The sequence below is a fragment of the Lacerta agilis genome, chromosome 1, assembly GCF_009819535.1.
Source record: "Lacerta agilis isolate rLacAgi1 chromosome 1, rLacAgi1.pri, whole genome shotgun sequence".
NCBI classification, from domain to species: Eukaryota; Metazoa; Chordata; class Lepidosauria; order Squamata; family Lacertidae; genus Lacerta; species Lacerta agilis.
In genome coordinates, this window is record NC_046312.1 from 59127627 (window position 1) to 59151394 (window position 23768).

Consider the following 23768-nt stretch of genomic DNA (forward strand, 5'->3'; position numbering starts at 1 on the left):
ACCCCGGATGTTGTGACACATCCTCGTCCCTGTGGGAGGAGCGAACTGCTGAGCTTCTTTAACCCTGAAAGCTCCAAACCTCACAGTCACCTATAGATAACTCTAGTAAGAACTTGCTTATACTAGACTGTGCCTCTGAAAATCTGCTCTGCAGGATTGGGGGACTGTTTAAGACCTTCTAAGACAGAATGGGAACAGTCAGTGGTGACACTGGAGGAAAATGGGGGTGGGCACAGTAGCGGCAAAGTATATGTCTAGGTGGCTTTGTTGTGTTCCACGTGCTCAGATCTCTGAAAGAAAAATAGGACTATATATTATTGACAAGGAGTCCAGCAATGGAGAGGGGCAAGCTCCTTGTGTGTGTGGGGGGGAGGGGGGAGTTTGCCTCTCCCACCCCCACCCATGGGAACAGGGAACTCCAGGGGGAATATGCAAAAGTTGCCTCCCTCCCTTCATCCAGGGGAAGTCTTCACTGAATTGCAACCCATTTCATGAAAAGTCACTCAGGAGCTAGCCCCATATGCGTGAAAATTAATTGTGTGGCTTACAGCTCTGCCATGAGGTTTTAATAATCCAGTCCTATGTGGTGGTGCTGAGGGGTTCCATCACAGACCAGGCATGTAGAGAGAGAGGAGAAGTTTAAACCTTCCCTTACCACCAGCAATCACAACCAAAAAAAGAAGTTTACAATCACACATTGGAGGATAATATGTGATTCTAGACTTACTGTTGACCTAATTTATATCAAGTTATTACTCTGTTGCTGCATGGTTGCTGCAGATGTCTTTAGAGGACAAGAACAGCCTTGCTCCATCAAGCCATCCAGTTCAGCATCCTCTTCTCACAATGCCCATGGGAAGCAGGGCAGGAGCTAAGTGCAACAGCACTCCCTCCACTTGTGATTCTTAGCAGCTGCGGTTTAGAGGCATACTATCTCTGATAGGGGAGATGGGACATAGCCCTATGAGTTTGTCTAATTCACTTTTAAAACTATCAAAATTGGTGACCATCAAGACATCTTGTGGATGCAAATTCATAGGATTATAGAATTATGGAGGGGAAAGGGACTCTGACAGTCATCTAGTCCAACTCCCTGCGTTGCAGAATTCCTGCCCAAATCCCATAATTTATGTCCTGTGTGAAGAAGGCGAAGGGGAATAAAACCAGCTTATGTAGCACCTGGCTTGCCTGTGCTTGCCTGGGGTGTAGTGTGCCAGCTTGACATCTTGTTGAAGTCAGTACTTCACTTGGGAGACGATCCCAGACACCAGCATGTGCTTCTTTGTTTTCCACGCAGATCAGCGGTGCTGCAGAAGCCTCATTGAAAGGTTCTGATCTCCCACCACCCTGCCGTGTCTTTTTACATTGGTTTCCCCACAGAGGGGGCTAATGAAACATCGAGTGATCTCTCCCTCTGCCATATGGCTCGAGGGTCTTCCATTTTTCTGTCATAGGTGATGAAGCCGTGTTCACAACTTAATGATGCACTGAGGGATTTGGGGAGGGGACGGCTGGGGGATTTGCTTGACAAAAAATAAAGTGGGTCTCAGATGTGTGGCAAAAATTAATAATGCATCCAAGCTTTTATTAGATTAGAGGTGGTGGCAGAGAATCAGTTTATCCATATTAATCCTTCATGAAAGGCTTAAAATAGGATTTAGTTAGAGAAACACACACAGATGCCTCCACCCCCTTGTCATGTAGAAAGGGGTATATATTTTTAAATGAATAGAATTAGCCTGTCTCATCACTGGTTTAATGTGACAAGGAAACTGTGAATCCAATGCATCTGTCAGCCTTCAGTGCAGTATACTGCATTCTTTTTTAATTTTAAACGTTGTTTATTCAAGAATTCTAATGCGAATCCACTATTTTTTATTTTAAAATATTCTCATAAAACAGGCAGTAAAAGAGATAGGGTCAGCTGCTAAAACTAAACCATAAAAGCATTGCTTGTCTCATAAAATAAAAACTGGCTAGAGCAGAAAAATCTTCATCAGCTGGTGAAAAACAGAAAGTGAAGGGGAGCAACTGTACTTCATGGGGCAAGGTGGACACAGTCTGGATCAGATCACCTGAGTGGAGCTCTGCTCACAATGATGGAAGGGAGAGGTCATCTTCATCAATTTTTCTCCATATCCCTTTTCTTGTCCCTCGGGAAATCTGCTCTGAGGGTTGCAAGACCTATGAAACAGTGTGAGGGATGGTGCTGGGATGGATAGGGGGAAGGGGCTGGGATTGGCAGGCATAGTTTCCCATTCCTCCAATCAGGTGGAGTTCCTGTTGGATCAAAGGTCCTTCTGATCATGGAAGGACCATGCTGGATCGAAGCCTATGAGTCCTGTTCTGACTGTCAGGTCTGGGTAAAGACATGAGATTTAGCTGGGTTTAAACTTGGCAGCCTAGAGGTTTGGAAGCGGCTTCAGACACCCAGGGCCATTTGATAGGAGCAGTGTTACTGAAAATGATTTATATAGCACCCTCAGACTGCATAGTGCTTTATAGGGTACGAATAGTAGTAACAGGAATCTTTGTTTATTTAAAACATTCTCATATCTCCTTTCTAGATAACATTTTCAAAGAAGCTCACTGTAGTGTAAAAGCCAACAACAAAACAATTTCTAACCAAGACCAGAAGTGGATTTACAGGAGTGTGACCGGTTCAGTTGTACTTGGGTGCAGAGCCTTGTGGGCACTGCAACTATGATGTAGAATGGAAGGTGAGAGGTGGGGGTGCCAAATCTTGGTGTTGCACAGGGCACTTCTCAAATTTGAGATCCCACAGTCTGCCACTGTCAAGACAAAATTGGATGGGACGTAAACAGTCTAAAAAGTCCTTTAAAACATCAGAAATGATAAAAATGGCAAAACATTATCAAAATCAAAATCAATAGTAGTGTAGCACTCTTAGCATTTATTGTTTCAGCTGGATCATGTTCGCCTGTTACAGATGGAAATGTAAAGATGAGAACTGGGACTTTGTCGTAATTGTGCAGGGAGTTGATAGCTGAGCAGGAACTTGAAACTGGGGTTCTAATCCTAAACACACCTTCCTGAGAGGAAGCTCCATTGCAAAGCTGGATTTACTTCTCAGTAAACATGCATACTGTGGTGCTGTAGGGGACCCAGACTCAAATCACACTATGCCTTCTCATGGGATCTGGAGAGAACCAGCAAATGAGGAACAGGAGACAAACATGATGTGGTTAAGAGGGGAAGGCTTCTATAGGAATCCCCAAGAGTAGTGCTTCCAGTGGACTTCAGAGCTTATCCCCCCCCAAAGAGCATCAACAGCAGCTTCCTCCCACCCACAAATCAAAGGCTTAAGGACCTCAGGGATATTTGGATTGGGACCACAGCACAGGCCAAAGGGCTAAAGCATTCGTAGCTGCCCACCAGGGCCTTGACCTAGATTGGCTCAAATCCTGCTGGCTATTTCTGCAAAGAGAAATCCTGCAGCCAAGGGCAAATGATATGGGTAATGTCAAGCATAGACAAAGTGTAGGGTACAAGCATTCCTGGAAGAAGGATGGATGTAAAACAAAGGAACTGGGACAGCACAAAGGCTTTTCTGACAATAAAAGCAATCCTTTTTTCCTCCCTAATGTTAAATGTTTGCTAGGACCGTTTCAGTGCTAGTGCTGTATTGCTATACTGTATATTCTCTCATAATGGAAGGAGGGGTGGACTTGCTGTAGGGTGTTGAAAGTAACATTTATATTTAACTGAAAGCCCAGTTTAAAATGTGATTTACTTTGGATAAGGAAATACTTTCCTGAAAGTAGAATTTAGTGAAGCAATTGCTCCATCTGCTGACAGATAACCACACAATGTGCTTCAATGTCCTTAAATGATTATTTTTTGGATATTGCAGACATACTTCTGGTTTTCCCCTCCCATCACCTGCATTAAGACTGTAGTCTCTGAATCATGCTTTCCTGGGTTTAAACCCCACTGTAGGACTTCTGAATCAACACAGATAGGATCACGCTGCTAGACTCATATTAAAACAAGTTTAATAGTGTTTAATTGTGTCTGAAAAGGTGAAAAGGGTAGCAAGCCATGAAATGACTGTGGTATAAATGTTGCAGTACAGAATGGAACCCAAACAACCAGAGTGACTCTGGAAAGTGGAGCTATTTTTGACAGGGAAAAATAAAAGCACTTACTTAAACTGCCTTTGCTGGCAGGCTGTATCTGTTGGGTTTGAATTTGTTTTAACTTTACAATTGCCCTAGCTTGTATATGTTGCTGTTTTATATACAGTGTATGCTGCCATTTCATTGCTCTGTTGGAATTTCAGTGTTGTTACTGAACACACCCTAGTGCTTTTAAATAGAGGCACTAAAAATATTTTATATCAATAAGCTAAGAGCAATGTTGCATTTAAGGCGTTTGTTAAAAAGTCACTGTGATAATATAATGTTTGCAAATTTAGACACCTCTGTTCCAAATATTCTGGCAATTTAAGGAGATGTATCAATACAAATGTTATACAATACAGAAAGGAGCAGTGAGTGCCAGGGAATATGAAACAGTCACCTAGAAGGCTTAGCCTTGTTACAGCAGAGGTCAAGCCTAGCATTTGTTTAGCTTTTTTATCCTTATTCTTCAGACATTAGCTTTCTTCTTATTTTGATGTCAGCTTTATAAATACCATTGTGAGATTTTGGATGAAATTCCTTGTACATTGCAGTACAAGGTTGCATATATAGAAATATAGGCTGCGCCATTAAAGGGACAGAAAATAATAGAAAATGAAACACTTTCATTCCTGCTGTAATTCAGAAAGAAAATGACCCCAGAAACAGAAACTCCCAGAGATGGGCAGGGAAAATAGTTAGATTCAAGTAGGAGCATTCAGTCAAGGTGTGATTTTCTTTTTAAAGTGAAAGTTGCACCTCTTTCTTCTCAGTGTCTGATCAGAGCATTCCATGCCAACCCTCTAAAATAAGGAACACAGAGAAAATGAAATATGTTAAAATGGACTGTCCACAGTGTTGAATATGGTGGTTTACAGACTATGTGCCATGCACCCCTGGGGTCCTTATGTCTTAGGTATTCATCAGTAAGAAGATCAGCAGAGGTAGAAAACCACCCAAAAATGGCTATAATTCTTCACACAGCCACAAGAGACACTTAGGCATGTTCTAGGATGTTCACTCAGAACCAAGATAAAACTCTATGACCCAGCCAGCCACTTATTTGAACAGAGTATGCTCTCTAAAACATTATTTAGAATCTTCTGCCATGCGGTGAGGTTCTGTCTTAGAACCAACAATTTTTACATGCTAAGACTACTTAGGCTAGCATAGGGACATGAAATAATAGAAAATGAAACACTTTGATTTCTGCTTTAATTCAGTAAAGAAAATGACTCCTGAAACAGAAAAAGCACAAAGATAGGCGAGGAAAATAGTGAGACTCAAGTAGGAGCATTCAGGCCAGACATGCTAGCCTAAGAAATCCAAAGAAAAACAAATATGTTTGAATAATGATTATCCAAATTTCTGAAATCAGAAATAATCAGAAATTTGGATAAACAAAATTAGCTGTTTACTTGTGCAACACTAAATCCCTGAAGGTCTAGTCTTAAGAGCTGCTGTGTTTTTGCAGTACAGTATTTGTAAAATCAGGCAGCAAGTTAGGTAAACCCTAATTGTATTTTTTGCTAGGAGTATGCATATGCCCCAAGATTTGCCTTGTATCTGTACATGTGCATTAAAAAACATTCTGATCTGTTTCTAGCCATTTAGTGTTCTCTCTGTGTTGATCTGTGTTTCAGGTCCTTAGCCACTTGGTATAAAGCAAAGCCCTGTGTTTCCCATTCACCATAATGGAGAATGTAAACATGGCTACAGCTTTTCCACCTTTTGGCCAAAGTGGATGAAATTTACAGGCACAGAAACCCTACAGTAGTGAATTAAGTCTGCCAAACTGCCAACAAATAGGTTGAGGGGCTTTTTGTGGGGAAAATAAAAGGGATTCACATTCTTCTGTAATCCTTTATGGTGGGGGCAGGTTTTTTGCTTCTTACCATACAAGAATTAGCAGGTGGCTGAGTGGGGTATTGTCTTGTGTGCATATTTGTTTTTGATTTTTTTTTTAAAAAACTTTGTAGCTTCACACCAGCCTTTCCTTTTTGATTGTCACAGAGTTAGGCTGCCTGTGGAGTTCTGAAGGGCTGTGGTTTTGTTGTTGTTGCTGCTGTTAAAGCAGAGCTACACTGAATTAATTTTAACCCTCTTAAACCCTCTGCTGCTATATTTTAACAACAAAAGCCATCACCCACCTCCAGCTCTGCAGGCAACATTTTGGACAACCTCATTTTTTGCAAAGCCCATGGACAGGGATATATCTATTTCTCTATCTCTCTATCTCTCTGTATGGTACAGAAGGAACAGAAACAGCAGAGCAACACAAAGCTATGTAGAGTCCCTAATCTGACTATTGGATGGGTTACTGACATCACATGTGAGGGGTGGAAAGGCCCCGAATCATTTCAATTCACTGTGTAATTTGGTCCCCACTTAAAACCAATACCAGATATAGAGCAAGGTACATTTATTCATATAAAATAGAACAGCTCTAGCAATGAAAGAATATGTGAAACCTATGGTAAAATGATCAAAAAGGAGACTACAGAAGTACAATAGAAAAGAAAATGAATTATGATAGAAAAGTGACCGCAAAAAAAGAAACATGGCATGTAGATGAACGTTTCTTTAAAAAAAAATTAAACCAAACTACGAAGTATACCCTAATCTTATATATTTAACTACTTGGCTTCATTGGGATCTTGGTATTTTCCTGTGAAAGGGCAGCTTTTCATGTAAGTTAAATGCACTGGAGTGAATGGATTAAAATAAAATACTAGGAAATGAGCCACTCATACGTTTAATAGAGTTCATCATCTAGGAAATACAAACTGTATGTTAAAGTAAACACTGAATTCAAACCAGTATACTTAATCTAGGGAGGGAGGAACTACAGGAAACTGGTGAAGAAAAGCTGTCAAACATAGGTATATGTACTCGGTCACACACTCAGGCTTTTTCTTTCTCAAGAGAGAGAGAGATTGTTTATACAGAAAGAGGTTTGGTGGGATGTATTAATAATAAGAGAGTGAAGTGGAGACCTATCTCAGTGAAGCATCCTCTGTGGACCAAGTGACCTTTTCCTGCACAGCTGCCTTAAGTCATTTTTCTGTCTTTTCAAACAAAATCAATCCTGTTTCCAGTTCCAGAATTTTTCTCTCTCTCTATAAACAGATGCATAGAAAGCATGTATTGGAAGTGTGCTCCATGCTTTGCAATATGGCCCTATTTCCCGCTTTGTTTGTAATGAATTAAAGACAAGCCACATTACCTCTCTGGGTAATGACTGTTTTGTTGATGATCACCATGCAACTCCCATTTCCTGTTCAAGGCAACACACTTTCCTTATTCCATTTATCCTTAACAGCAGCTAGGAGAAGTAGATGACCTGTTCAAGGTAATGCAGTAAGTTCTTGGTTCTTAGTAGGAAATTGGTTTTGGACATATGTCATTGTGGTTCAAAATCAACACTGTTCATTGAGCTCCCTTTATGGTCAGTGTTGACATTAGTTTTCTCTACCCATTCCTTTAAATGTGTGTTCACACATGCATTCTTTACTACTCAATGAATGCAACATCAAGTGATTACTTGCATGCATGAATCCAACATCAAAGAACAAGCAGCACTTTTATAGTGCTTAACACAATACATTTTAGTTGGGACAGTTTTCATATTCCCCTACTGACCCTCCTCAAGTGATAAGTCATTGATGGTGTTATATTGAATGATTAAATGCAAAGTCCAGTACTAGCATTGTGACTGAAAGTGACCATCTTTTGTTAAGTTGATGGCTTTGCAATAGTCCAGGGTGGTTGGTTGACATTCCATCAATGGGAGTGAATAGTCAGGAGACATTTTCCTGAATAGGCAATCTACCTGCCAAGGTTGAAGTCAAACAAATGTTCTGCAGTGTGTTTCAGAAAAGAATAAAGTTTTGCTCTTTGAAATTGGAGAGAGATGTAAACTGGCTGAATGCAGTTGGCTGCAAAGAATCTCTCTTGAAGAATCTGCATCCCTGTTTTTTAGGAGCCTGCTTGCTTGTATATTTTGTTTAAAAGGTGTTGCAAAGCACCATAAAGCACCAGTGCACTCTCATGCAAAGGACACTACGCCTTGTAGCACGGAGCCCGGAACTTCTTCCCACTCTGGGAAATGTGGATTGATTGTGAAAAAGTACTGGGGAAATATTTCCCCAAAGAGATGGATCCTGCATGTGGAGTGCATTTAAAATAACCCTTTATGAAACCACAATTTTCCTCTACTAAAATAGATATTTTGGCATGCATGGAATGAATAACACAGATATCTAAGTGAGCACATATGTTTCATGGAAAGCTTAAATATAAAAGGATAGATCAGTGTGCTTGAGTTCTTGACATAGGTTTAAACAGCACCATTTCATTGCGTTCCTCTTCTTACAGGGTTTTTGGTGCAGCTATCCTATTGACGTCCACTCTCAATATGCTAATACCGTCCGCAGCTCGAGTGCATTATGGATGTGTTATCTTTGTCAGAATCTTGCAAGGTCTTGTAGAGGTATGGATAAGAAATACAAACTCTTTAACATGTGTGCTTCTCTATCACCATGGCCAACTCGAATAGGAGAAAGATTGATCCTCATGATGTAACCTTGACATGTCATATTTCTTTGCTCCAACAAGAATGACCTGCAGGGGCTCCTGGAGGAGTAGGCACAATGGCTGCATGTGAATGCTTTGAAGGAAATTCATTCTGAAGCTGTGAAAGAGCTGAGCAGAAGAGAAGATAATGTCAGGATAGAGCACAGAAGAAATGTAAGCTAGGCATGAGGAAAGTGGGGAGAAAGAAACAGCCCACAGGATTAGCATAATAATGAAGTAGAAACTTGTTTAGAAGAATGATAAGCAGCTGCAAATCTAGTGGAAATCAATACATTTGGAGGCCAACTAACAAGCTATGTCTTCATCCTTAGCCCCCTCTACTGGAATCCCATATGTATGTATGTATCTTATGTGTACAGTGGCACCTCGGGTTACAAACACCTCGGTTTACAAACACTTCGGGTTACAGACTCTGCTAACCCAGAAGTTGTACCTCAGGTTAAGAACTTTACCTCAGGATGAGAACAGAAATTGTGTGGTGGCGGCACAGCGGCAGCTGGAGGCCCCATTAGCTAAAGTGTGGTACCTCAGGTTAAGAACGGTTTCAGGTTAAGAACGGACCTCCGGAATGAATTAAGTTCATAACCAGAGGTACCACTGTATAGGCTGGTGACAGAAGCACCTTGGTGTTGGATCCAATGAGGCAGAGCAGGAGCTGAAGTACCATGGATAGCTCCAAGTGAGCAACTTGCTCCAACGGAGATTCGCCTCCTCCTTGGAAATTAATGGTGTTACAAGGCCAGAGGAAAAACCTGATCACCACCACTTACCGATTGTTGTGTTATTACACCTCACTTGCAATCTTTCCTAAAACCTCATCTCCACCACCCCCTGCTTTTTTTAAAAAAAACAACAACAACCAAAAACCTTCAACAGTGTCTCTAACACTGTGCCCCAAATATTATTTCTTGAAGGGCAGCTCCCAAAGAAAGCAGAGGTTGATAGCATATTAAGCCTTTATAAGCCTCTGCCCCCAAGGTCACTTCTCTCAGTCTCCACCCCCTTGTGGGAAGCTTAGATTCTTAAATGGCCAGCCCTCCCACCAGAAGACAGGAATCTTCCTGTGTTCCTTGACTTCCTGCCTGGTGTGTTCCCTGGGTCACTGACATACTGTGGGAAGCATTAGGTACCTCTGGCTCAAAGGACAATGCCAATAAGGGTCCTGGCTGTGGCTCTATAGGCCCAGGTTTTGTGGGCTGTCAGTCATCTGCTGGCCCAGTGGTCTCTTGAACTCCAGCAGCAGGCTCAGAGCCCTGAATCTGCTCCAGCTCCTTACCTGGTACCTCTATATCCTTCAGCTTTGTATCCAAAGTGCTGCTTGCCTTCTCCTTGCTGAATTCCACAAGTGCAACACTGAGTTTATGAAGAAGGAAGCTGACATACAATGCCAGCCCCTAGAATGGTTGAAAGAAGGCTGGCAGGTGGGACTGCCTGAGGGCAGACAGAATTTGACAGGGCAGTGCCCCATTAGCTTCAATGGACCTCCTTCACCACCCACAGCATGTGCTTTAAATGACTAAAAGTTGAAACTGATTGCATTAGCTTATCAGCCAATTCACTCCTGAGTCTGATCAGACATATGACTAATTAAAGGTGGGTAAAATGAAAAATGCCACCAAAACATACACAGCCATGGGATGCTATGGTGTTGAATTTCTGCTCCACCAAAATAAATAAATGAATGAATGAAACTTAGAAAACATTGGATCAGGCACAATAAATGTGGATGTTTCACTGAAAATGTGTATTGCATTTCGAGTATTACTTGTCACAGATAGTCATAAATTTGCCAGTTCCTCAGTGACCTATGAATGTTCACAACTCAGATTTGCTCCATGTAACTGATTACTCCTGGTACTGCTCAATTTATATTATGCTGAATCAGGTATCATAAACTAGGTCATCTACTCCACAGGGTGTCACTTATCCAGCTTGCCATGGGATATGGAGCAAATGGGCACCTCCTTTAGAGAGAAGTAGACTAGTAACTACTTCTTTCTGTGGTAAGTAGCATCTTAATTTCTCATTTGATTCCCCCTCTCCTTTCTCCAGCATTCTCTGAAATAAACTGATATTTCTCTCCCCCCCCCCATTCATCAACAAGGTTCACACTTATTGACTGCCATTGGATTTGCTTCCACCTAAGAGAGTTTGGAATAGCAAACTCACACCTCTCAGTCTGTGAACAAAAATTAGGAATTTAAGAATGTAACTCTGAGCATTGCAGCTCTAATTCACACGAGTACAATTGGATTTATTTGCCAACCTGAATGAAACACTGAGATGGTGAAACAATCATTTGGAATTCCTCGGTATTCACATAACAAATGACAGTTGTACTGGAAAGGAGTATTTTAAAGGCATTTAAATTGGTATTGAATCAAGCATCAGATCCGAGGCTAATGTGTTCAGGTGACCATTTTATCATATCTGATATATGACACCTCCCTCCCCCAAAAGCCAAATGGATAAAAAATAAGACTCAAAAAGAATCATGAAAGTTGACTGTTGCATTATTTTAGTATTGTGGAGTGAACTAACCATGTGATGATATTGGCCAAATAAAAACGGTAATGTTGTCCATTTGGTCTACTTCATTTGATCATTTTGTCCAGAAAACATCAATGGAAGTTTTTCTTCAGAAGCCTGCAAAAACAAAGATGTCTTTCTGCTTTGAACTGGTAGAAACTGAACATTTGACAGACAGAAACTTGGCTTCTTGTGAATATTCATTTCTGACCTGTCACCTCAGTAAGCATTTCCATTTTGTTAATTGCTATCTTCTTTTCCAGGTTCTTATGCAGGTGCAGTAATTGCAATGCCATTGGCTGGGATTTTAGTGCAATATACTGGATGGTCTTCTGTGTTCTATGTGTATGGTATGATATTCTCTGTTCACTTTGCATCCTATGCCACTTTACAATATGCTACTTAAAACCCAACGAAACATGATAATAAAAAATATAGATGCTAATATTCAATAGAATAATAAAACAACTATGAAAGAGCAGATATATCAAAACTGCCACCCAAAGGGAAGATATTCTGGAATGTGCTAGTACAGAGATAGGGTACCTATCACTCCAGAACTTCATGGACTGCAACTCCCATCAACCCTAAACTGTTGGCTACACAGGCTGGGGTTGGCAGGAGTTGGAGCACAACAACATCTAGATAGCCACAAGTTTTCCATCCCTGTCCTAATGGTTGTGTAGAGTTAAGTAAGAGAGGGTTAAACACACATGCACACACACCAACCCCCATGCAACTACAGAAAATGCCTTGGGCCTCACCCTTACAGTCCGCAGGTCTTTCATTGCTGATCTCAGTGATTGTTGGGCATGAGAGAGATGCTTCCTAAGGTCGTCTGGCTGTGTAATGCTATAAAGGTTCAAATCAACATCTTGAAACTGTTCCTGATGTGTCATTTATGCAGGATTGCTATGATATGTTCCCAGTTTTCTCCATCAAAGTTAAGATGGGCAGCCACTGTCTCAACTACCTGTATCATTGGAATGCTCTACAGTATATACTATGCAAGCATTATAGTTATAAGAAGGAGATTGTAAAATCCCATCTCTTCAGTTGGTGGTAGACAATTAAATCCTTCTCAACATGGACTCATTGACATTAATAAGCCAAATTATTCTGAGTATGGCTAACACTGGTCCATGGTCATTGGATCAGACAGAGTTGGTAAAATATCCCTTTAGTTACTGAAACCATTCAATATTGTACCCAGGCGTTGGATTTAGTTCCTTAATGAAGTAGAAACACCATCACAGTATATATCTGGTCAAAATTTTGGTGGAGATATGGTCTATGTGAAATGCTTGAGCTCTTTGAAAAAACTCAGTATACCATTATCCTGTGACACGCAAAGCATTCTGAATTTGGGGGGAAATGAAAGCCATTAGTTCTGTGAACAGAAAGCTTTAGGACCACAGAATATGGAATTTGGTTCAGAATATGGCTCCCTTCGTCCATCTATAATCTTGGTCTGCATGCAGCTATGTTGAAAAAAAGTGGGGGGTGGGAATGCTCTGAGAGGATTTTAAGGGAATAGAATTCAAAATGTTATTTTGAGCAGAGCAAAAATAGGTCACATGAAGATGCTTTATAATTCCCAGAGCAGCAGAAATCTTCAAGCTGCCAAATTAGGGCTTAAATGAGAACTGTGACTCAGTCACATTGCACTTACCTCAGTGCAAAAGTGGAGAAACTGAATTAAAGTCCATGAACTAGATTGTCAACTAAAATAACGCTATATTGAATTGATTTAATTACAGTGGGCACTGTAGAAAGGTCTCAGTTAGTGACTGCGTGGAATATGGAAAAGGTCCTTTTTGGAATGTCCTTTTTATTGTCTCTGCAAAGTAGGGTTTCAACAGATTAGCTGCGCAATTTCAGTATTATTTCTCCTGGCATTTTCACTTCTCCACCCCCATATCTTTAACAGTTGCATACAGGTACAAATGAATTAGACACCATTTCCCACAGTTGAATTTTTGCCTGCTGTGCGGCTTTTAGGGTGGAAATGAGGCTGGGATAGGTGTGGAATTGCTCCTTAGAAATATGTGAGAAATTGACTTGTGCCTTGGAATTATTTGAAATGGCACAAAGCTGTGCAAATTTGCACAAGACAGTCACACCTACAAGGCTGAAAACATAAGAACCTAAGAAGCAATCAGGCCCAAGGTCTACATGCATTCTAGTTATTTCAAAGCATTTATAAGCCATTTAATATTTTAAAAAAATATTAAAGTGATGTACAATACAGGAAACAAACAATGTCATTTATACAGAAATGCAACAGAAGGTAATATAAAAGCATATACAAAGAAATAAAACAAGAATTCAGACGGATAAAACAAGCTCCAATCTTATGGCTCAGGGAAAGGCTTGCCAAAAAGATAAGTCTTTACAAGACATCTGAAGCAGCTGATGGTTTCTGCTTCACACGTGAGAAGGTATGGGAGATGCCTCTAGAAAGAAAGTGCAGAAGCAAGACTTGAGGGAAATAGCCCTTCTCTTGCTGTAGCTGTTGTTATTCAGAGACAGGCTGATATTCTACAAGACGACTTTACTGGTTTGGTGAAAATCTGCAGAGTAGTTTTAAAATGAGGGGCTTCAAAGAATGTTTACAAACTTAACAACTGGGTTGCCTTCCTTCAATATCCAAAGAAAATGGTCGCTCTGTGTAGATGGGTTTTGGAGACAGCAGTCAATATGCTTCATAGCTCTATTTTAATTCTTTTTTAAAACACGAAAAAGTTTTTTTTTTAATGTACACTGCAGTTAATAATAGGGAAAAATGTAGGCTATTCACACTGCACTAATTAACACTGCTCATTTTGCACACCACCTATTCAATGGCACAGAATAAAACCCCAACATGTTGCCTGGGAGTTGTCACTGGAAGAAGATGCCAAGTGCACCTGTTTGAATCTTGTTCTGAGGAGAAATTAGCACAAAAGTGTGTGATCGTGTCAGACAGAGTGGCACAACTTTGCTGAGATGGGGTGAATATTTTTAGTATAGTAAAACTGTTTAAGGTTGCAATAAAGGAAGTGCTTTTTTATAGCCAAATAGAATGAGGAAGCAAAGTGTTCCATTGTCTTTCAGAACATGCGTTCCTATAGAATCTGCCATGGCCTAGATATTCTCATCTCCCCATTCACAGCCCAGTTGCCTGTAGGGATGGGATGGAAGGCCCCTAGGCAGGCCTTTTCAGACTATCACAGTCAGGCAGAAGCATACCAGCAATGATGGTCTCACATGATCCAAGCAGGATTGTGAATCTGCTGGGCCCTGCATGCTCCTGTGGACAGTTATAGAAACATCTTTTGTGACTCTTCCAAGAGAACCTAATTATGCTGTCAATCTTTTTAAGGAGCCAGAACTCAAATATATACATATATATACATAAAGGTATATAGCTAAATAGACTGCCAAATCGCAGGCAGGTAATTTTTGCTGCTTGGGTGAGATTGTTCAGAATGCTATTATTTACATTCATTTTTTCCTTTATATGTTCTGCAGGTAGTTTTGGCATGGTCTGGTACATGTTTTGGCTTTTGGTCTCATATGAGAGCCCTGCAACGCATCCCACAATTTCAGATGAAGAGCGCAGATACATAGAAGAGAGTATTGGAGAGAGTGCCAATCTTTTAGGAGCAATGGAAGTAAGGGCTCTGCTATCGTGTATGTTTCTACCCTGATGTTCAGAGATAATGAGCTTCTAGCTTAGGCTGGCGTTGAATTTATGAGGAATGTTGTACCCAACACACACAAGATGCAGCTCTGGAGTGATGCCCATTTTCTTAGTCCATTTTCATGTTGAAAGGGGTGTGGATATAGCCTATCTTGATTTCAGCAAGGCCTTTGACAAGGTGCCCCATGATATTCTTGTAAAGAAACTGGTAAAATGTGGGCTAGACAATGCTACCATTCAGTGGATTTGTAACTGGCTGACTGACCGAACCCAAAGGGTGCTCATCAATGGCTCCTCTTCATCCTGGAGAGAAGTGACTAGTGGGGTGCTACAGGGTTCTGTCTTGGGCCCAGTCTTATTCAACATCTTATTCCAGTCTTATTCAACATCAACATCCAGTCTTATTCAACATCTTCAACTTGGATGATGGGCTTGAGGGCATCCTGATCAAGTTTGCAGATGACACCAAATTGGGAGGGGTGGCTAATACCCCAGAGGACAGGATCACACTTCAAAATGACCTGTGATGCAGCAGCTAAAAAAGCCAATGCAATTCTGGGCTGCATCAATAGGAGTATAGCGTCTAGATCAAGGGAAGTAATAGTACCACTATATTCTGCTCTGGTCAGACCTCACCTGGAATACTGTGTCCAGTTCTGGGCACCACAGTTCAAGAAGGATACTGACAAGCTGGAACATGTCCAGAAGAGGGCAACCAAAATGGTCAAAGGCCTGGAATCAATGCCTTATGAGGAACGGCTTAGGGAGCTGGGTATGTTTAGCCTGGAGAAGAGAAGGTTAAGGGGTGATATGATAGCCATGTTCAAATATATAAAAGGATGTCATCTAGAGGAGGGTGAAAGGTTGTTTTCTGCTGCTCTAGAGAAGCGGACGCAGAGCAATGGATTCAAACTACAAGAAAGAAGATTCCACCTAAACATTAGGAAGAACTTCCTGACAGTGAGAGCTGTTCGGCAGTGGAATTTGCTACCAAGGAGTGTGGTGGAGTCTCTTTCTTTGGAGGTCTTTAAGCAGAGGCTTGACAGCCATCTGTCAGGAATGCTTTGATGGTGTTTCCTGCTTGGCAGGGGGTTGGACTGGATGGCCCTTGTGGTCTCTTCCAACTCTATGATTCTATGAAATTAAACATGGTATTTGGGAATCCCACACTGCTCAGTGAGAGATAGGAATGTCATTGCAGTAATATCACATAATAAAACTCTGCAATCCAGAATGTTATTTTATTATCACAACAAGTGAAATAAAAAAGAACAAGGATTTTTGAACATATTTTAGATATGGATTTTAAGCATTTATGCATGACTTTGTGTTCCTGCTGCTAATCTCTGCTAATCTCCCAAATACGTATGGACTTCCTACTTGTTTTTACATGAGCAAGTACTGTGTAGCAACACAAATGTGCGTGTGTGCAGTTAGACCAGTTAGCAGACTCAAAATGTGAGATTACATCCATGAAAAGCAATGATACCCTGCTTTTTTTCCAGAAATACAAGACTCCATGGAGAAAATTTTTTACTTCTATGCCTGTCTATGCAATCATTGTTGCAAACTTCTGTAGAAGCTGGACTTTTTACCTACTGCTCATTAGTCAGCCTGCTTACTTTGAAGAGGTGTTTGGATTTGAAATAAGCAAGGTATGGTATTATTATTGACTGATTGTATAATTTCATACAGGGGTGTTTCCAGCTATCAGCTGCCTGGTGAAGGTGGAAGTTGTTTGTGAATTAACAGGGTGACACTTTCATACCCAGCTTCAATGGAGTCTATGGAACACATTTCAAAGTGGTACCAGAATGAATGGAGGTCATAGAGCCTAAATGCTGCTTTTATAAGATTACTTTGTTTTGTTTATATGTTGCAATTAATTTTAATAATTATGGACTGGCAATATGGATTGGATAAAAACTCTAACGTTGCAGCTCAAAGCAGGAAAGGAAGTGTTCTGTACCTACCATGAATAATCTCAAGTGAAGATAGCAGCACAATATGCATATCACATTCATTATAGGAAGGATTAAATGCTTAGAATCTGTTAAAGAGGCAAATGCTCAAAGTATTTGCTGTGCATAATGACCTCAAGAAAGCCCTTCTCAAAACAATTGCTATTTCCGGGAAGGGGGGGTATTTTTTCCCCTAATGTTCTAGAATCACAAGTTCATTAACATGTCCTACCTTATGCTGCTTTCAGTCTGATGCAACAGTATTTCTTTATGCTCTTTATATTTGGTTTATTTTGTTTATTAATAGACAAAAATTAGAAGATAAACAAAAATAGTTGCTGTTGCTGTAGCATAGCACCATTTGAATTCTAGTGCATACCACATCTAGAAGAAATATGAGCATAGAGCCTTCAGTATCTTCCTGTCCACATGCTATAATCACATCTTCCTTCTGGTAAGGGTGATCTGTTTCTCATCTTCCATTGCCATCTTTCCTGGTGATGGAAAGAAAACTGCATGGAAGAGGTGGATATCAACAATAAAAATAATATCGCATTGAGATTATCTATTTTGCTTTCCAGAGATGGAATTCTAGCATTCCAACAACTCTGTCAATAGAATGTCATGTACTTGTATTAATTCAGCATTCTAAGCATCTGGATATCATCCTGTTAGTGACACAGGAAATGTCCATGAATGCTGACAAATCCAATTTAAACCCAAGAACAGAGCCACATTCTCTCAACATCAGACACATTGTTTTGGCACTCGGAAAGGGCTGCTTTTCCATTCACACCTGTGGTACAGATGGACGGACCAGCTGCATCTCAACTTGGAATGGACCCAAATATTTACCCTCCTCCTGAGAATTCTTCAGAAAGCTTGGGCTTTCCCCAAGAGTTCTCTGAAAACTCACAAAGACCTGACCAAATCCGAATGTCTGTATCTGGGCTTTCTGTTCTAGCCTTCCTGCAGCTGGTTTTACTTCTCCCTCTTTTGCAAACTTACATTTTAAAATGGGGGAGGGGTGAAACTAGCTGCAGAGAGCTTCCCCCCTCCATTTGCCTTCATCCAAGCCTCCTTTTCAAGAAACCCAACACCACCATTTCACATTGTTCCATCTTTTCTCATGGCAGTATCTCAGATATTGAATTCTGGCTGAATTCAGCTGCCGTTTGGTTAGGCATGATTGCAGAAATCAGCACAAACTCAGATTTATGCTGTAGTCACTACATGTTGGGTTGTTGATGTTAATTGATCTTCAAGTACTCATGAAAGGACTAAGATCTTAACAAAAGTTAAGGACACAGTTCTGGTGGTATCAAAATTTAGAATGGGTGAATTCTAATTCCAAACTTTAGCTGCTATAGGAAGCTCAAAGAGGCCAATATATTCTCTATAGTCACTGTCATTAAGATATTTACAGCAGGAAATAAAAGTTATTTATGGGCTGTTTGCAGATTTAACTCCTTGACTGCCCCCCCATGCCGGTAACATTCTTCTTCAAAGAGATATTCTCTTTAAAAAATTTATTGTGCTTACAGAAAAATGCTGAATCAAAATAGGAAATTCTTTCCAGTAGTACCTTAGAGACCAACTGAGTTTGTTCTTGGTATGAGCTTTCGTGTGCATGCACACTTCTTCAGATACCATAAAAGTTATTTATGGTACTGGAAAGAATTTCCTATTTTGTTTCGACTATGGCAGACCACCTGTAACTAGAAAAATGCTGCTGATTCTTTCCTCCCGTATAATGCCCAATCAATACATTTGATTAGAACTCTGCTTGTTATTCTAACCTTAGGTGGGGATGTTATCCGCTGTGCCACATTTAGTGATGACTATTATCGTGCCTATTGGGGGACAAATTGCAGACTTTCTGAGAAGCAGACAAATTCTTTCGACCACTAATGTCAGGAAGATAATGAACTGTGGAGGTAAGTCACTACACCTTATTAAAAGGCTTTGAGCATAGTATAGCGAAAAATACCCAGTTAGCAACACTTTCACAACCACACTAAAGCTTTTATTACAGTTACTTTGATAAAGCTACATGATTAACATGTTTGTAATGTGCTTGTTCACATGCACTCCCCTTCATGAAGCACATGAGGCAGATCTCACACTTCCTAAGTGCAGAGGACCACATAACACCGGTCTTGAAAGACCTACATTGGCTCCCAGTACATTTCCAAGCACAATTCAAAGTGTTGGTTCTGACCTTTAAAGCCCTAAACGGCCTGAGCCCAGTATACCTAAAGGAGCATCTCCACCCCCATTGTTCAGCCTGGACACTGAGCTCCAGCGCCGAGGGCCTTCTGGCGGTTCCCTCACTGCGAGAAACAAAGTTACAGGGAACCAGGCAGAGGGCCTTCTCAGTAGTGGTGCCCACCCTATGGAACACCGTCCCACCAGATGTCAAAGAAATAAACAACTATATGACATTTAGAAGACATCTGAAGGCAGCCCTGCTTAGGGAAGTTTTTAATGACTGATGTTTTAATGTATTTTTAATCTTTTGTTGGAAGCCGCCCAGAGTGGCTGGGGAAACACAGCCAGATGAGCGGCGTAGAAATGATAAATTATTATTATTATTATTATTATTATTATTATTATTATTATTATTAAATAAGTTTGCATCAGTCTGGCCCAGTGCTATATTTCTAGAAAAAAGGTGTCAGAACTCACCATGAACACCTCCCTCGTTCTCTTAGAATGGCAATGGTGCCCACCTGAGAGGTACTGGACCTCAGTTCCTGTGAGTTCTCATTGAAAAAAGCTCCGGTCTGGCCTGTATGCATATATTGTTATCCGGACTCATGTCATAGTCATACACTGTCCATCTCTTTGAATGCTGGAGGGGAGGTGTGCACCTGTTTCTACACCACACAATGAAAACTGACAGAAGGATCTTAGGAATTAGCTCTGAGCTTTGTAGTTCTATAGGCCAGTGATTTTCAAAGTGGGTGGTATTGCCATCTGGGGTGGGGGATTACCTGGTTGGGGTGTGTGTGGGCTATGAGGCAGGGAGGGCTGGACGTTGAAAAGTTGGTATCGCTGAATCGAGTTTATCAATTTTGTTGAATTAATTAAACTAAATAGTTTTAATTGGATTTTGAATAAATGTGCAATTAGTTGTTTCTGTTCTGAATTCTATTGTGTTATTATCCTCCATAGTGGGTCAGACAAACAGCTATTTTGAATAAGCCTTTTTATATGGTAGGGGGCACACACACACCCCGCATCACTGTTCCAGAACAGTCCACTCTGCTGTACTGAGAATTCCTCATCTTGCCCAATAGCTCTAAGTCTGGATAGGCGGATCTTGAGTTGCTGTACCTTCTCTTCCAGCAAGGCAACCAACGCACTTGCTGCAGGTGTAGTTTTGCACATTCTCAGGCAGGAAGACAACCAGGTGCTGTAGGTCACTGCAGCAGCTTACTCACAGTCCATGTTTCTTGGTCCTAAGTACACCCTGAGACTTAGGGTGTCCAGTCCTCCCCCTAAAACTACTACTACTACTACTACTACTACTACTACTAATATATTACTTGTATATGACTGACTGAGTTGCCCTAGCCATTCTGGGTGGCTTCCAACAGAATATAACAAAAACACAACAAAACGTCAGACGGTTCCCAATACAGGGCTGATGTTAGATATCTACAGAAGGTCATATAACTGTTTATCTCTTAAGGATGATTTATTATTTGTAAACTCCCCTGCTAAATGCTCTCATAAACCCACTGTTCACAAGCTCCCAGAGACTACCATCAACTAAGTAGAACTAAGTAGATCTTAGTCAAATGTTTCATAGTAGTAGAATATGGAAACATCCCTGCTTAAAGCTTACAGTTAAGGAGAAGCACACTGAAATGTTGTCTGTCCACCAGCCTACCTCCTAGATTCCTCAGTACAATGCGTAGCATCAATGACTTTTTCTTTTAATTTCCCAAGGTTTTGGAATGGAAGCAACTCTTCTCTTGGTAGTTGGTTATTCACATAGTAAAGGTGTGGCCATTTCTTTCTTAGTGCTTGCTGTGGGCTTCAGTGGATTTGCTATATCTGGTAAGTGAACTTCTCTCCCAACAGAATACGTTAAATCACAATAAACAAAAATGGGATCTAGAATCATTATGTAAATTGCAAGGTTTCCTGTGAATATGGTAAGGTTGTCAATAACGGATAAATATAAGCAAAACCTTATTCAGTGCAGTGTTTTCTCTGTTGATGAGGGGTTGTTTTTTTTTTTTTTGGCCTTCATTTTACAGGATTCAATGTTAACCACTTAGATATCGCCCCAAGATATGCCAGTATCTTAATGGGGATTTCAAATGGAGTTGGGACATTGTCTGGAATGGTGTGTCCTATTATTGTTGGAGCAATGACAAAGAACAAAGTAAGTTTCCAAAATAGTTTTTGTTAACTCTGCCTGAACCATTGAGGAATGAAAGAACAGTCTCATAAGACTATATTTAGGGGCGTCGCTAGGGGGGCGGGGAGGCGGGCCGCCCCGGGTTCTAGGGGAGGGTGGGGTGACACTTGGGCCGCCCCGCCCGGCCGGCGGCCCCCGAGCAAGCTGTGGAGCGAGGCTGCTCCACCCCACAGCTTGTGCAGGGCCCGCCTGCCGGCACCGCTATTGGGCTGCCCTCCCCTGCTGCACGAGCAGCGCCGGCAAACTCTGTCGCTGGGCTCCTGCCGCTTCCGTGGCGACTTTGCGAGCCCTCTGAGTGAAAAAGCGGCTTGGGGGGCTGCCGCGTGCGATCGGCAGCTGCCCCCAAGCCGCCTTTTCACTCAGAGGGCTCGCAACGTCACTGGGGAGGCGGCAGCAGCGGCGGGAGCCCAGCGGCGGAGTGCGCACGTGCGAGATGTCGCGCATGCACACTCCGTCGCTGGGCTTCCGCGGCGATGTTGCGAGCCCGCCGGGTGAAAAGGCGGCTTGGGGGCAGCTGCCAATCACGCGCGGCAGCCCCCCAAGCCGCTTTTTCACTCAGAGGGCTCGCAACATCGCTGCGGAAGCGGCAGCGCTGGCCCAGACAGAGTGCACACGTGCAACATTTTGCGCGTGCGCACTCAGTCCTGACGTTGCGTCGTGACATCACGATGCAACGTCACGACACCCCGCCCCCAGGGGGGTGCCTCCTAAGCGCTGCCGCCCCGGGCGGTGCGGAGCCTCCCTCCGCCCCTGACTATATTGTCATTCTGTTGCACAAAACAGTCAATTCATAGTAGTTTCCTCACCTCACAATGGTAAAGTGAGCAGATCCTGGAAAAAATCATGGGAAACAGTGTAACATTGATTGGCTACACTTTTCACAACATAGCTGAAAGTGAAAACTAACCCAAACTGTGTGCTGTACCCTCTGTGAAAGTCTCACATTTTAGGAAGACTGAATTTAGTGTTACAGGAGCATGCAATGGGCTGTGGGTTCACAATCCTGTTGGGAGCATGTGGGACACAATTACATAAACTGATGCTCCTACAACTGTCTTCACCAACCTGGGGTCCTCCACATGTTGTTGGACTCCAGCTTCCATCATCACTGACTATTGACTGTTGTGGCTGGGGGTGATGGGAGATGGAGTCCAATAACATCTGGAGGGCTGCAGGTTCCTCATCATTGGGATAGTGTATGGTGAAGGGCTGAGGCTCAGTTGTGGAATATCTGCATGTCCCAATCTCTGGATCCTTTGGTGTCTGGGTTGCTGATGCTGTGGAGATCTGCTGTTCTTCCCCCTGCTGTTCCTCAGGTTCCAGGTCTGGGCATGGCTGAATCCTTGAGATTTTGGAAAGCAATTGGCAGTCAGACTCAGGACTCACAAGTATAATATGGCTTCAGATGTTCATGAGTTGTAAGCAGAACAGTATACAGCAGATATTCTCTACATGCCATGCATATGGGAAGCTGCTTTAACTACCTATGCAACTGAAGCCACTCCATAGGGCAGGAGTAGCTGACCTGTGACCCTCCAGATGTTGTAGGACTCCAACCTCTCATAAGCCTCCAGCAACATCTGGAGGGCCAAAGATGAGCCACCCTTGCTGCAGGATTTGTATCAACCACCCATGGTTTTGATAAAGACTAATTCAGGACCAGAAGAGCCACACACAGCTATTCTGACACTCCAATCTTCTTCCTCACAGACACGCGAGGAGTGGCAGTATGTCTTCCTTATTGCTTCTTTGGTCCATTATGGGGGTGTCATTTTCTATGGCATATTTGCTTCGGGAGAGAAACAACCATGGGCAGACCCAGAGCAGACAAGTGAAGAAAAATGTGGCTTCATTCATGAAGATGAACTTGATGAAGAAACGGGGGACATTACTCAGAATTATGTAAATTACGGTACCACTAAATCTTACGGTGCTACAACCCAATTGGCCCAGGTCAATGGCGGCTGGCCAAATGGTTGGGAGAAGAAAGAAGAATTTGTACAAGAAGAAGCACAAGACTCATATAGCTATAAGGAAAGAGAAGATTATTCATAACAGACCTATGTTGGATATATTTTGTAGTGTTCGTGATTTATTCATTGTGATTGTTTGCACACACACAAAATGTGGTATAATGTAAACACATATCAGGCAAGAAGGTCTTACTGTAAAAATGAAAAAACAAAAACCCATTTAAGTGCAATCTGTATGAGTTTGTGACATCTCATCAGTTCCATTTGGGTGTCTCCATTCACTAGAGTTTTAAGGGTTATCTGGTCAAAACTACAAAGGAATCTAGGTACTCGCAGTAAAATGAGTGTTAAGCTCATAGCTAAGGATTAAAGCACAACTACCAACCAAGTTGGTACATCAACTCTTCTGTTTAGAAAGCCAAAACTACTTGATTTTTTTAAAAATGC

At 41.7% G+C, this 23768-nt stretch overlaps 1 protein-coding gene across 1 annotated transcript in view; it reads left to right on the top strand.

Moving 5' to 3' along the window:
• The window catches only part of SLC17A6 (solute carrier family 17 member 6), a 44097-nt gene extending 20562 nt beyond the window's left edge, over nucleotides 1-23535 (top strand). Inside the window, exons 4-12 of the mRNA XM_033150988.1 lie at nucleotides 8520-8634; nucleotides 10654-10741; nucleotides 11531-11617; nucleotides 14781-14923; nucleotides 16458-16607; nucleotides 18718-18850; nucleotides 20871-20981; nucleotides 21185-21312; nucleotides 23059-23535. Of these exons, the coding sequence (XP_033006879.1) occupies nucleotides 8520-8634; nucleotides 10654-10741; nucleotides 11531-11617; nucleotides 14781-14923; nucleotides 16458-16607; nucleotides 18718-18850; nucleotides 20871-20981; nucleotides 21185-21312; nucleotides 23059-23403 (1300 nt within the window). The 3' untranslated portion in view covers nucleotides 23404-23535. The remainder of the gene's footprint in view (nucleotides 1-8519; nucleotides 8635-10653; nucleotides 10742-11530; nucleotides 11618-14780; nucleotides 14924-16457; nucleotides 16608-18717; nucleotides 18851-20870; nucleotides 20982-21184; nucleotides 21313-23058) is intronic.
• Nucleotides 23536-23768: the final 233 nt, after the last annotated feature.